Below are 15,732 nucleotides of genomic sequence, written 5' to 3' on the forward strand. Positions count from 1 at the left end.
CTCATATTACTGTTGTGGTGTCAAATCACTCATGGTGTAGTTTGTGCAAAATGGATAATCATTTCCCTCAGTGTAAATGAAAACTAAAAATATAGTAGTATGACCTGATTTACTGGTAACCCCTGAAAAGGGACGTTCAGCCACTTGCTGCAAGTCTCTCAGTTGGGCACCACTCAGTGACTTGTCTACTCTAATCTACTCCAGTAATATTACTGGCAAAAGGAGATCTATAGTTTAACTAGAAATCCAAGCCATATGTCATTCCTGACATATATTCACATCTTTGAGAAGTGAAGACTAGGGTTGAGGCAGACTAAAAAATTTCAAGGTCTGTATCTCTCATCTTCCAGGTGTGCATTTTACCACTAGACCACCAACCCTAGCTGAAGGTCTGTGATACTATAAGTTTATTCAAATCATTTCTCAGGCATGGTCTGGATACAACTATAAATGTTAATACATCAAGATATGGATATCAATACTTCACCAATAACAGTTGTAATAATAAACCAATAGTAATAGATTAAAATCACATTTCCTATTTGGTTTTACCAGTATGTAGCTACAAGAATATCCTTGTCACTGCATATTGTAAAATCTCAGTCGGGGCAGATTGCATTCAGGTTCTGAAGTCTAGCAGATGTTCTTCAGTTTGTGGCAGTCCACAGTCACATCTTTCAACTGCCTTTAACAAGACTGGTTTTATATCTCAAAACTCCCATTTTCAGTCAATTAAGGAACTTAAAGTTGTATATGGAAGATGAAAACCAATAGATAGGGCCTCCTTCAGCTCCAGTAATGGGGCTGGTTCTTGCTCTCACCACAGATGACTCAGTGTGAAAGTGACTAAATCTTTCGGCTTAAGTGTTACCGGTAGTTCTTTTTTTGTGTGTTGTGCTGCTTAATTTGCCAGATGTATTTCTTAATATTATTTCCTGGCAAACCATTTTTCGTGCTTACGTGATTCTTTTGTTAGGATAAGATATGAAATGGAGCATTGATTTTTTTCCCCCCAGGTTTTTGATTTACGCCAGTGTCACAAGCAGATGCAGCAGCAAGCAATGACTGCTCAGGCTGCTGCAGCAGCTCAGGCAGCAGCCGTGGCAGGGCACATCCCAGGCCCACACTCTGTCGGCGGCATTGCACCTGCTATCAGTAAGCAAAAAATGAATGTTGATTTGAATTTTTGTGCCACCAAATTCTATATTGCAGTTAAAAAATATAATTTTAAGTCGTGAATATTGAAACACTGTTTATAAAATCGGTATTGAATAAGTAAAGCAAACCAAACAGATTTTTCTGTGTGTGCATAAATCGACGTCTGTTAGTAGAGTTGAAACAGTGGTCTTCTCCTTTCTTGGGGATGGAGGTGTGACAGGGGTCATGTGATACATACTACCTGACATACTATAGCAAAGTAAACTTTTGCAGATACACACTTCGAAGTTTTCCTGTGTGATATGAAACATCTGATGGAGGCTTGTCTGTCACTTTTTGAGATACCAAAATATGAATACATTCAAAGTGTTTTTCAAAATGTTCTCTTTGTCATCATCACTCTTTCCACTAGTTTATTTATGGAAAAACCTATATGGGGCAGGTAAATGTAAATGGAGATATGTCACTACTAACCAGACTATTGAGAGGATCAAGGAAGGGGTGTGAGATGAGGGCCGAAGAAGAACAATGGGGTGAAATGTGTAGGTATGCAAATATGCACAGAGGAAGTTGTTGGTTCCTATATCCATAAGGAGGGACAGAATACGTTAAGAAAATAGCACAGTGAGAGACCCAAGGATGCGAAAAATATAAAGGAATGGAGATATGGGATAACTATTGTGGAGTTAAAAAGTGCTAGGGGGTATCTAGATCGTATGGTGGAGGTTACAAGAGGATGGAATGAACAAGGATGGGAGCGACTGTGGAGGATGGGGACCAACCAAAAGTGAGGTTTGAGATGGTGCCGGCTGTAAAGCAGCTGTTAAAGTAAACCACAGTCTGCTGAGCAGCATGATCTACAATTACTCAAATGTCAGTAAAGGTAGTGGAGACCCATGGGTAGCGAGTTACGTTGCTCCAAAAAAGAGAAGGGACTCGAGCGCCGCCGCCACAACCAGGTCTGACCCTGAGTACAAGCATTCTGGTGACACCGAGGCGCCACAGCCAGCACTCCTGGTAGCAGCTCCCCAAGCAATACCTTCTGTGTACATATGGATTGGTGGATCCCCCTTGCATGCTCATCACCAGCAATGTACTGATAGATGCTGTCGGACACCTTCCTTCCCACTGCCTGCAATCGAAAGGCATGGGTCTTCGTCCTTACCTCCACAGCACCGTCCGGGGCGTTTCTGTCCATACATACCTGTTTTTGGGGGGAGGAGGAAGGTATGGTATCAGACTCAGCGGAAATTAAATATCCGCTGGAGGAAATGGACCTAAGTGGCCAGTAGAGGACATAGTTTCACAGCAGCATTGCATGCTCATAACGAGTTCGCCACCCATCTCACCACATAAATATGCTGGCCAGTAGTGTTCTTCACACCCCATATAAATATGGCTGACCAGCAAACAGTCAGTCTGTTCTGTACTTGCATCTGATATTGCTGATTACTGTCATTTCTGTACTATGAACTAATAACAACCTAGCTTGCCACTTGGTTCTTCTACCTGATAGTGTTTTGGATTGTCTCCCTATCTTTGTTTTTGGCTTGTTGACATAATTGTGGTGAAGGTTCTTGCTTTACCTCTCTTTGTTGCCTAGGTTGCTTAAGTGGTTTTTCTAGTCTGTTATTTTCTCTGCTGTCGGTCAGTTGTGTTTAGCTCGACTACTGCTTGGAAGTGTGTTCTCTTACACAGACAGCCCTTCCACCTTGCGCTTCACCTGTTTCTCCTCTGAGTACCGACATGTGCTCTGATATCCAGCTACATGTGGATATAACACACTTAACAAATTAATGTAAATGGCTAGATTAAAAATTTACTCACCTTGAGGCAGCAGGAGAAAACACTCACACAAAGGTTTAACTTTTACAACCTTCAGAACCAGTAGTTCCTTCTTCTGGCAGAGGAATTGAAGGGCAAGGATGATGAGGAGTGAAGGAAAAGGATGGATAGGTTTAGGAAAATGGGTACAGCTCAGAGAAGTCACCCAGGGTCAATGGAGATTTACCAGACAGGGTGAGAAGGAAAGACCAACTGTTGGGGACTGCACCATATGAGATTTGAAAACTTGAGAGCTTAAAGGTGGAAGACAGAGTAGTATGCAAGACAGAGATTACTACTAAATCATCATGCACAAGAGTGAAAAGCTAAGTGTGTTGCATGTAAAAGAGGTGGGAGGGGGATGGTGAAATTTCATATGTAAAAAAAAAACATTATGTTTTTGAACTTCCAATGCTACGAGTGTGAATCCTGATGTAGGAAACTACAATGGAGTGAAAAAAAGGAGTATTTACTGTGAAGAAATGCTGAGATGGAAGGCATTTACATAAATTAAGGTCAGGTGGGTGGTGAGCACCAAGTACATGATACAGCACTAGTTCCCACTTGTTGAGTTAGGAGAAACTGGTATCTGGGGGAAGAATCCAGATGGCACGTGTGATGAAACAGGCGCTGAGCTTATGGCTCTCATGTTGTAGAGCATGCTCTGCAACAGGATAACGTGTGTTACCAGTATACACCCTCTGCCTATGCCCTGACTGATAACTGGGTGGTAGTCATGCTGATGTAAAAGGCTGAACAGTGTTTACATAACAGCTAGTATATCACGTGTTGTTTCACAGGTGCCTCTCCCTTTGATAATATAAGTTTTGCACGTTACAGGGCTGGAATAAGTGATGGTAAAAGGGTGCGTAGGAAAAGTCTTGCAGCAGGGACAGTCACAGGGTTAGGAGTCATGGGGTAGAGAGATGGGTGTAGGAGGAGCATAGGGTCTGACAAGAATATTGCGGTGATGGGAGGGTGACAAAAAGCTCTTCTAGGTGTGGTTGGCAAAATCTCAGACAGAATGGATCTCATTTCAGGGCATGATATTAGGAATCCATAACCTTGTTGAAGTAGCTGATTGATACATATAAGACCAGGAGAATACAGGGTGGCAGGTGGTGTGCTCCGAAGTTGTTTTTTGGAGGGATCAGCAGTGCCAAAATTTGATGTGGTGGCCTGGGAAATCTGCTTTTGAACTAGACTGTTGCAGTAATTACATCCATTGAAGGCGGAAGTGTGAATGTTGATGTATTGCTTTAAAGAGTCTGCGTCTGAACAAATATGTTTGCCTCAAATGCCAAGGCTGTATGTGAGGGAATGTTTGACATGGAAAGGATGGCAACCATCAGAATGCAAGTACTGTTGTTTGTTAGTAGGTTTAAGTGTGGTACGATGTCAAATGACCACACTTGGAGCAGGAGAGGCACCACAGGAAATTTTAATTTCCACTGTTTGAACTTTTACAAATAAAATCATAAATCTTTGTCAGCATGACCAGAAAGGATTCAGGATTCACACTCATAGCATTGGAAGTTCAAAAACATAAATTTTTTTTTTTTTTACATGTGAAATTTCATCATTTTTTCACTTACTATTGGCTGTATTTGTTGCTATAGGTACACTTTTCTTCATAAGTAAGAGAGATTCTTCGATGAATTTTGCACAGCATACTAACCATACTTACAGATCTATGAAACTCTAGAATTTTCCAATTTGTTAAAAACTGTGGTAAAAATTGAGGTACAGTAAAAATTCATTTATACATTTTTATACTTTTTTCTCACTTATACGGTTTTTTTCCCAGCAAAATATCCACAGTGTGCACAAGTTAAGACACAGCGTTTCAGAGTGGATTGCTGGGAAGTGGATTGGTAAGGCCGCTATTAGACTATAATAAAATTTGGTAGTGTAATAAGGAACTTTATCAACGTTAGGCATTTGTCAAATTTTCTTTGATCAAATCTAGCGCCTCACTTTAGATTTGATCAAAGGAAGCGTTCGTTTCACATTTACTGCTTGGAGAAATCAACTGCTTGGAGCTCTAGTACCGCTGCAGCCGTCTGACACATAATGTTTTTCAGTATGACTCCCAAATTTACATGGTACATCGCATATATAACAAAATTGATGGAAATATTTGAGGCAGATACAAAAACAAAATAAAAAGAGAGCTATAAAAAAATTGCAGATGCTATTAGCCATGAATTATGGCCAGGATATACCCCCAAGAATATAAAGGAGAAAATCTACAACTTCTGTGGAAATAAAAATTTTTCATGACTGCAGTACGTATGAAATTTATTTGCCTTCACATATTCCTCCTTCAGTGCATTATAAATAGCTTCAAGCATTTCTGGTATTTATTTTCGTCAATGTGCACTGCAACATTAGAGCGCAATACCAGCACTGTAAACTAGAGTAGCTAGAAATCACAGTATTATGGTAAGTCTGTCTTTTGCGGATGTACCATGTCTGAGGAGAGTGTTCAGCTTCATAATATGAGGAGCCACTTTCTTGAGCACATATTGAAATGTACTTTCGTCCATTCCCATAGGGATTTTCGTGCAACTTTATGTCCTTGACTTGCAGCTCCCATAGCAAATTTTGTTGTATATCTTTCGCATTTCGCCGTGAAGTCCACAGCTTCACCCAAGTAAGTTTCCTTTTATTCTGCTTTTCGTGCAGATGCAATTGCAGTGCAAGCAACTGCAGACCAGGTATAATTTTACTTATGGCTTCGGTGGTTTAGTGTGTTGATGTTGGCAACAACCATTCATGGCTGGGAATTCATTTCACCACAAAGTGTGACATTTTTACAATGCAGTAAATACATTAGAAATAATGAAACAATTTGTGATGTGCCACAATGTTTCTGATGAAATAATGACAGAGTTATCCCATTTTGAGTGTACAGTGTATGCTATTGCCGCATCAAAGAAAAAACAAGCAAAAATTACATACTTTTTTTTTTTTTACAAAATGACGTTTTCTTCTGTGTAGAGGTTTACATTTTTCTTCATATCCTTGTTAAGTATGGTACCTAGTAAGCCTGTATAATGTTCTGTAGAACGTAACTTTTTATTTACTGGATTTTTCATTTGTGTTTTCCAATTAATTTGATAGTATGGTGCTATATTTCATGTATACGTGTTTCACACTTATACTCTTTTTTTCTGTAGTCCATTGAAAAACATATAAATGAACTTTTACTGCAATTAACTATAAAATTTGAGTTCAACATGAAGTTTAAAATGTAACAGCTTTTTCATTGCTTCATAAAGTAAGTAAATTCTAGAGTTTCATACACCTGTAAGTATGATTTGTATGCTGTGCAAAATTCATCAAAGAATCTCTCTTACTTAGGAAGAAAAGTGTACCTGTAGCAACAAATGCGGCCAATAGTCAGTGAAAAAAATGATGAAATTTCACATATAAAAAATTTATATTGTTATGTTTTTGAACTTCCACTGCTGTGAGTGTGAATACTTTATCCTTCCTGGTCATGCTGACAAAGTTTTATGAATTTATGTGTAAAAGTATAGACAGTGGAAATTAAAATGTCCTGTGGTGCCTCTCCTGCTAAGTCGGTCAGACTGACTTTCTTTTCTAACCCTCGTAATGTGAACAGAAGTGTGTAGCGGGCTTTCAGTGAGGATGAGATCAACATCAAGAAAAGTGGCGTGGAATTTGGAATAAGAACATGACAAATTTAATTGGAAGAAGGTATGTAGAAGTTCCAGGAATTTTAACAGGTCAGCCTTATCATAAGTCCATATGGCAAAGGTGTCATCATTGTATCTAAACCAAAACAGGGGCTGAAGGCTTATGGATCCCAGGAATGTCTCCTGCAAGTGAGCCATGAAAGGTTGGATTAGGAAGGAGCCATCCTGGTTCCTATGGCCGTACACACATTTCCATCCACATTAAACCTACTAACAGACAACAGTACTTACATTTTGGCAGCTTCCATCCTTTCCTAGTCAAATGTTCCCTTCCATACAGCCTTGGCATTTGAGGCAAACATATTTGTTTGAATGCAAACTCTTTAGAGCAATACACCACCATTCTCACTTAAGCCTTCACTGGACGTAATTACCCCAACAGCCTAGTTCAAATGTACATTTCCCGGGTTATCACATCCAATCCTGGTACTGCTGATCCCTCCAAAAAACAACTTCGGTGCACATTACTTGTCACCCAGTGTTGCCCTGGTCTTGAATAAATTAATCAGCTACTATCTTGAAAGTATAAATCAGCTACTTTGACAAGGTCACGACTTTGTAAAATAATGCCCTGAAATGAGATCCATTCTGTCTGAGATTTTGCCTACCATACCTAGAATAGCTTTTCATCATGCTCACAACATCCTCAATATCCTTGTCAAACCCGCTGCTCCTTCTGCACCCGTCTCCCTACCCACTGGCTCCTACCCCTGTGACTGTCCTCACTGCAAAAATTGCCCTGTGCACCCTCCTACTACCACTTATTCCAGCCTTGTGACTGGCAAGACGTATATTATCAAAGGGAGAGCCACCTGTGAAACGACACATCATATACCAGCTGTTATGTTAACACTGTTTGGCCTTTTACATTAGCTTGACTACCACCCAGTTATCAGTCAGGGCATAGGCAGAGGGTGTATACTGGCAACACTCAATATCCTGTTGCAGAGCATGTTCTACAACATAAGAGCCAAGACCTCGGCACCTGTTTCATCACATGTTCCATCTGGATTCTTCCCCCAGATACCAGTTTCTCCGAACTCAACAAGTGGGAACTAGTGCTACAATATGGCCTTGGTTCTCGCTACCCATCTGGCCTTATATTACATAAATTCCTTCCGTCCCAGCATTTCTTCACAGTAACTACTCCTTTTTTCTTGCCATTTTAGTTTTCTACATCTGTCATTTCCTGACCTGTCTATTTTTGGCCGTCCCCCCTCCCACCTCTTTTACATGCAACACACTTAGTTTTTCACACCTATTAACTTGTGCACAATGTTTTAGAAGCTGCATCTTTTGGCTTAAGTATCTTGACAGTGTGATTTTTGGGTGATTGTCATGAAGTAATTCAGCAGGTGATTTTCCAGTTATTGGAATTGGAGTTGTGTGATAAGAATCAGAATTTTCTGTATAGCATCTTGCTTGTTCCCTTGTCCCCACTTAGCCCTTTTCATGTCGTCCTTGAAAGTCCTGACAAGTCTTTCTTCTTCACCATTGAGGTGTAGTCAGGTGGTGTGTGTGATTCATGTCATAGAATTTTTGAATTTCTTTGATACAAATTTTGTACCATTGTCAGAAACTGTGGTATTGGGGAATCATCATATAGCATAGATTTTTTTGACTGCTTTTGTTGTGGCTTGTTGCTGAGGTTATGTCAAATATATAACGGAAATATGACATGCATCCACAAATATGGACCAAGATGTTTTCCAGAATGGTTCAATGTAGTTAGTGTGAATTCCTTTCCCATGCTTCGGTTGTTTGGGACCTTTTGAGGATCCTTTCTGGGGTTTGGTTTTGCCATTTGACAAAGTTCACATTGTACGACCATTTCTTCAATTTCTTAGTCAGTTTTTGGCGACCAACAATATCTTCTTGGCATTTAATTGGAAGCAGAAACAGCATTGGTCGTATTTTTTTGTTTTATTATCCGCAAAATTGATTTTCGGTCACTTAGTGACCATCCTCAGTGCTGTAATATACAATTAAAATTGGTAGGCACTGGTATCAACAAGCTTAGATTGCTCTAAGCTTGTTGATACCAGTGCCTACCAATGTTGGTGGATTGCTGGATTCCTCGTGGCCTAGGTATTCTACTTTGTTTTTGAAGGAATTCACATTTCTTTCTATTGCATGTGAGGCCATGTTCTTCCAGTCATGTGAAAAGCTTGTCCAAATTCTCCACGTGTTCATCGACGTTTGTGCCTGTGACAGTTATGTCATCCAAGTAATCAGCATGTTCTGGTATGGTACGAGGGTAATCCCAAAAGTAAGGTCTCCTATTTTTTTATAAGTACAGAGGTCTGTTTGTGTGGCAGTTGGTCACACTGTTATGAAGAGTGCTTCACATGCTGTTTGTAAATACGCGCACACCATGCTGAGGCACTCAGTCTTGGCTTGGCAGCCGTTGAGACTGGAGCTCCCATTGAATGTTACCGCCAAGTGAGAATTGCGCGCAGTTATTCGGTTTTTGAATGCAAAGGGCACTGCACCGATTGAAATCCATCGCCAATTGATGGAAGTGTATGGTGAGTCATGCATGGATGTCAAATATGTTCATAAGTGGTGTAAAGAATTTGCAGCTGGTCGGACCGAAATTCACGACGAACAAAGGAGCAGGAGATCGTCAATTTCTGAGGAGACAGTGTTGAAGGTTTAGCAAAGCATGCGTGAAGATCGGCGGGTCACCCTGTATGATCTCTGCATGTTGGTTCCTGAGGTTTCCCAAAGCACTGCTTACAGAATTTTACCAGAAAGATTGAACTACCAGAGGGTGTGCGCAAGATGGGTGCCACGCGTGCTGACTGAGGACCACATGCGGCAATGAGTTGATGCTTCCCATGCATTCCTTCACCGCGTTGCAGCTGAACAGAATAACTTTCTGGACTCAATAGTCATGGGTGACGAAACCGGGGCATACCACTTTACACCTGAGACCAAGCAACAATCGCGCCAGTGGTGGCATCCTTCTTCACCAAAGACACGGAAATTCAAACAAACACGGTCTGCCGGTAAAGTCATGACAACCGTCTTTTGCGATCAGAAAGAGGTATTGTTGATCGACTTTATGCCCACTGGGACCACAATTAACACTGACAGGTACTGTTAGACTCTGAAAAAACTCAAACAGGCAGTTCGGAACCGGGAAATAGGAATGTTGTGCAAGGGCGTACACATTCTCCATGACAACGCTCGCTCACACATCGCTCGGCAAACCATTGCTCTCCTGCAAAAGTTTCAGTACAACATAATCACCCACCCACCCCTATAGTCCTGACTTGGTGCCCAGTGACTTATCACCTGTTCCCTAGGTTAAAAGAACATTTGGCCAGAAAGCGATTCAGCTCTGACGACGAGGTGAAAGAAGAGGTTCATAGCTTTCTGAACAGCATGGCGGCGAGCTGGTATGACATGGGCATATAAAAATTGCCACAGCATCTACAAAAATGCATCAACAGAAATGGTGATTATGTCAAAAAATAAGCTAAATGTTCAAGCTGTAAACTGATGTCAACCATTGTAGAAATAAAAAAGTCTATGTACTTTTAAAAAAATAGGAGACCTTACTTTTGGGATTACCCTCATACTTGTCATTTCTTCCACAAATTGTTAGTATATTGCAGGAGCACTTGTTATGCCGAATGGTAACATCTGCTAAACAAACAGACCAACTGGAGTATTGCCAACTGTCATCTTGTTGAGTTCTACATCTACTTCCCACTGCGGATGTGTGGTGTCACCGCCAGACACCACACTTGCTAGGTGGTAGCTTAAATCGGCCGCGGTCCATTTAGTACATGCCGGACCCGCGTGTCGCCACTGTGTAATCGCAGACCTAGCGCCACCACCAAGGCAGGTCTCGTGATACGAGAGAGCACTCGCCCCAGTTGTACGAGAACCTAGCTACCGCCCAGTTGTACGAGAACCTAGCTACCGCCCAGTTGTACGAGAACCTAGCTACCGACCAGATGTACGAAGCCTTTCTCTCTCATTAGCCGAGAGACAGAATAGCCATCAGCTAAGTTAATGGCTACGAACTAGCAAGGCGCCATTAGCCATACAGTGATTGTACTTAAAGTCTCCTGTGTATCGTCAATATCGATGTACCACAATGATATTAAAGATAAGTATTAATCCTGCTCCGTACTTTTCTTCCTAACATTAATTACGTATCCTGTTCCAGTACATCACGCCCGTCTGCGTTGGTCTAGCGTGCATTTTCAGCCATCTCAACTTCACGGTGTCGGCCCAGCTACCGACACAACAGGATGTGTGTCCAATACATCAGTTTTTGTAAAACATTTGCCATATCTAATTTTTTGAAAGAGCTCCTTTGGCGTAGGGATTGGATACTGGTCATTCTTTAAAATCTCCACAGCTTCTTATTGATCCATTTGGCTCTGGTACAGCCACAGTTGTGTAGCTCATTAACTGGGTTTCACTGGCTTCCAGATTTCTTCTTTGTTCAGTCTTTCTTTAACTTTATCCATCATAGCCAATGATATTGGTCAGTGCTTGAAAAATTTTGGTGTTGCTCCTGTCTTCAATTTCATGACTGCTTTGTAGATTTTACATTTGCCTAAGCCAGGCACCAGAAAAGAGATTCAAGGTTGTGGCGTATTTTCTTTTTGACTTCTTTAAAACTATTTTGACTATTTTGATCCACCATGTTTATAGGCTGTGACTTCCTTTTGCTAATACAAGGTCTGTTTAAAAAATTCTGGAACTTTGTCCACAAAATTTTTCTATGCTTACCTTTTACTTATTGTGCACAATCTGCTTCAAAATAATCTCCTCTACAATTGATGCACTGCTCCCAACACAGTTTCCACTTCCAGAAGCAGTCTTGATACGCCTCTTACTGGATTACGCGAAACGCCATCTGCGAATTTTCTTTTATCTCATCTGTCATCGCAAATCTTCATCCTTTCAATGGGGATTTCAACTTTGGAAATAAAAAAAAAAGTCCATAGGGACCAGGTCTGGAGAGAGCAGAGGATGAGGCAGCATAGTGATTTCATTTTTTGTGCAGTAGTCACGCACTGATAGCAGTGAATGTGCGTGTGCACAGGGGGACGGAATAACATTGCCATGGGCGGAGCTTGTGTAATACACATTTCTGCGGCTGGGCGTGTATAACGCAACTCATTGCCAGTTCAGTGCCGCCTGTATTGTCGACCTGGCGTATTCTGTTCACCTGCTGTGATTGCTTTCGCTAGCGCTGTTTTGTTCTTGTTTTGTTTTTTATGATGGCAAGTTTAAGTGAACAACATGCAGCTGTGGAATTTTGTTTTCTACTCGATAAAAATGCTGCTGAAACTGTTTTAATGTTGAAAACAGCTTACCAAGATGACACTATGGGGAAAACTCAAATGTACGAAAGGTTTGCTCTATTTAAAAATGGTGACATGTCAATTGATGCCAAACCTCATTCTGGATGTCCATAAACTGCCCAAATCAATGAAAATATTGAAAAAATTCAAGAGCTTGTGCCCACAGCCCATCGACAGACAATTGATCAAGTGTAAGAGATTAATGGGTTATCTTGGAGCTTGGTTCAGTGAATTTTAACAGAAGATTTGGGAATGAAAAGGATTGCTGCCAAGTTTGTACCTTGGATTCTGACTGACAATCAAAAGGAACGGCGAGTTGAAACATGTAATGCTTTGAAACAACAGCTTGAAACTGATCCAAATTTTCTGTCAAATGTCATTACTGTTGATGAATCACGGTATGGTTATGACCCAGAAACAAATCAACAGTCAAGTCAATGGAAGACATCATCGTCATCCCATCCAAAAAAATGTTGTCAAGTCAAATGAAGCATCAAAACAATGCTGATTTGCTTTTATGATGCCAAGGATTCATTCGGGATTTGTTGCCCCAGGTCAGACCGTCAATGTAACCTTTAATTTGGAAGTTTTAAGAAGATTGCACAGTAGTGTTTATTAAAAAAGACCCGATTTGTGACAGACAGGAAACTGTTTCTTCCACCACGACGACACACCTGCACACACAACCATCTCTATTATGCAGTTTTTGGCTAAAAATGGTATTGTTCCATTGCCCCATGCACCTTATTCACCTAACCTGGCTCTTTGTGACTTTCTAATTAGTATGCATGAAAAAGGTCATGAAAGGACACTGACTTGACAACATTGAAGAAGTCAAGGAATAAAACGAGGAAGGAGCTGTCAGCCATATGACTACAAAAACGTTTCGAACAGTGGAAGCACTGATGGGACAACTGTACCCCGCCCCTTTTTTTTACCTCCTCATAGTAGTTTTTAATTTAGATTTGTTGCCAATAATTGTACATTTTTATCTAGAAGACCATTTTAGTCAAAGGCATCCTTTGTTTTGCAGTTAAAGATATTCTCTGCAGATGGCCTGACTGTGGCATATCGCTAGCTTCTTCACAGGCAAAGGGAAAGACGGCTGGTGCCAAGAGATCCTGCTCACCAGGCTTTGCACCAGTGTCCTGGATTAAATTCCAAACTTCTGTGCAGCATCTCATGGAATGAGAGCATGTGATACTGTTGATGGTGATCCGACTGAGAGCATGGCAGTCCCCTGGTGTTATTTGATAAGAGTAGCCTGTGTGCTGGCACCATGTTTCACACACTCCCTTCTCTTGTCATCATCCAGCACAAACATAACACCACACTACACACATCCATTCCAGTCATCTGCACTTGCTCTGTTTCACTTATTCCTCAAAAATGTGAGTCCAGTACCCTAACAACTTACACCTTACTCAGAAAATGAGACAGTTCTGGAATTAACTGCAACAATTAGCCAGGAATCCAAACAAAAGAGCAAGGCAGGAGGGGGGAGAGAATTACAAAGTTAAATGCTTGTAACAAGAAATTTTTTTTAACCAAAGCAGCTAAAAGTGACAGAGAGTGCAGTTAACAAGTAATAGTTAAGGAAAGGACAAACCGAAACTAGAAGGGGGGGGGGGGGGGGGGGGGGATGGAGCAAAGGAAAGAAAATAGCCTATATGAAAGGGATGTAGAGGATTGCCATTGATGACAATGACTAAGGGAGATTGGAAAGTAGGTAAACATCAGTGAAGCAGTTGACATTAGTTGAGGGTAAATTAGTTTTTGAAAAGCAGCACATGCTGTAGAGGAAATTGCAATCTGTGAAGACCTGAGCTTTCAGTATTAAGGAGGATGATCCATATAATGCCCAATTAAGCACCAATGCCATGGCTACTCTGTTGCAGAGTACACATTCATGCTATTTAGAGGGGGGGAGGGGGCATTGCTTGCTGAGATTCCTCCACTTAAATATATTAAACAGCACTTTGTTAAAGTTATGTACATGTCTATATTACTCTAACAATATTATGAAAAGGAAAGTTGCTACTCACCATATAGCGGGGATGCTGAGTCACAGATAGGTACAATAAAAAGACTGTCACAAATATAGCTTTTGACCAGTAAGGTCTTCATCAAAATTAGATGACACACACACACACACACACACACACACACACACACAGCAGTGTGGCCCAGTTGCCTGAGACTGCAGTCGTGTGTGTGTGTGTGTGTGTGTGTGTCATCTAATTTTGACAAAAGCCTTACCAGCTGAAAGTTATATTTGTGACAGTCTTTTTATTGTGCCTTTCTGTGATTCAGCATCTTCGCTATATTGTGAATAGCAACTTTCCTTTTCATAATATTGTTACCTCCGTCCTGGTTTTCCATTGTTTGATCTAGATTACTATAGACATTGTCATTTGTCTCCCTGTGACAGTTTTGGTCATATAAAGTGATGATGTTTCTTGAAATCTGGAAGACTCTTGTTGCTTATACGTGGAAAAATAATTGTTGGATTTATTATTTATTCTCTGAGTAGACTGAGAATTTGTAGATCAAAAAGGCAGCTCTTTACACAAAATGGAGCAGTATTTGTTCGATTTTGAAACTACAAAACTCATTATTGACGTGATATAACTTATAAAAGATGAAAATTATAATAGTAATCTTACTTTTTATAACCTTGTTATTGGTTTAGGGAAGAAAGTTTGATTGTAAACAGCTAAATGTCTGAAGAATAAAATTAAGTTACATGTGTAAAATGATATCAGCTGTTAGTTTTTGAACTCTAACCACTTGTACCACAGAAGTGGATGAGAAGAACCTGTAGTAATTATTTCAGTGTCTGTAATATGGACTTTCCATGTGTTACTTTTAGGTTTAAGTGCAGCTGCAGGAATTGGAGTCGATGATTTGAGGAGGCTTTGCATCTTACGACTGAGTTTTGTGAAGGGTTGGGGTCCAGACTACCCACGCCAGTCCATAAAGGAAACTCCATGCTGGATTGAGGTAATAATGCCCTGTAAAATACAGTTTTCAAAAATCTAGTTTTTGTAATCACTTAGTAATCATCAAGCTCTCTTCCTACAATATATATTGCTTCCATCTTGTTTTCTAACCAGTTCACTTTGCTTTTGCTAATTTCTCCCTCACATACATTTGCATAAAGAACCATGGGTTAAGATGGATTATACTTACAGAACCTCTTTCTGTTCTTTTATTTCATGGAGAACAAATTGTTAGTGCATGAGGTATGGAGTGTACTATTTGTTTGCTTCGAAGTCCATAGCATATTTGTTGATATTCTTGTTGTTTCTACTTTATCCACCTCAGTCATCTCATATGTTATGTGCATGTTAAACAATACTTTCTGCATTCGACAAGTCACTCTGAACAGAGATGATTGTGAGCATAACTGATGAGAAGTGTCTGTTTCCTCTTCTGTCAAAGATAAGGTTAGAATTCTTTTTTTTTTAATTTTGAGTAGTTCAACAAAATCTGAGACATTAACGTGAGTATCTCACATCATAAAGCTCATTTACGGAAAAATGTCCAAAATAAAGCTTTATTTGAGTAAAGGTAGAAACATCACCTGCTTATAGGCCACACAGACAAAAAAAAAAATTTGTATCTTTCACTTGAAACAGTTCTGTTTCTTATCATATACTGCTTTATAGCCCACTAAAACTGTGACCTGA

The 15,732-nt window shown here is 40.3% G+C and overlaps 1 protein-coding gene across 3 annotated transcripts in view; it reads left to right on the forward strand.

Annotated features, from left to right (window-relative positions):
- The window catches only part of LOC124795021 (mothers against decapentaplegic homolog 4), a 161,892-nt gene that overhangs the window by 128,017 nt on the left and 18,143 nt on the right, over positions 1-15,732 (forward strand). For all 3 annotated transcript variants that reach the window (XM_047258787.1, XM_047258786.1, XM_047258788.1), the window contains 2 exons: positions 1,017-1,155; positions 14,913-15,043. In XM_047258787.1, coding sequence (XP_047114743.1) covers positions 1,017-1,155; positions 14,913-15,043 — 270 coding nt within the window. The remainder of the gene's footprint in view (positions 1-1,016; positions 1,156-14,912; positions 15,044-15,732) is intronic.

The sequence above is a fragment of the Schistocerca piceifrons genome, chromosome 4, assembly GCF_021461385.2.
Source record: "Schistocerca piceifrons isolate TAMUIC-IGC-003096 chromosome 4, iqSchPice1.1, whole genome shotgun sequence".
In the NCBI taxonomy this organism is placed as follows: Eukaryota; Metazoa; Arthropoda; class Insecta; order Orthoptera; family Acrididae; genus Schistocerca; species Schistocerca piceifrons.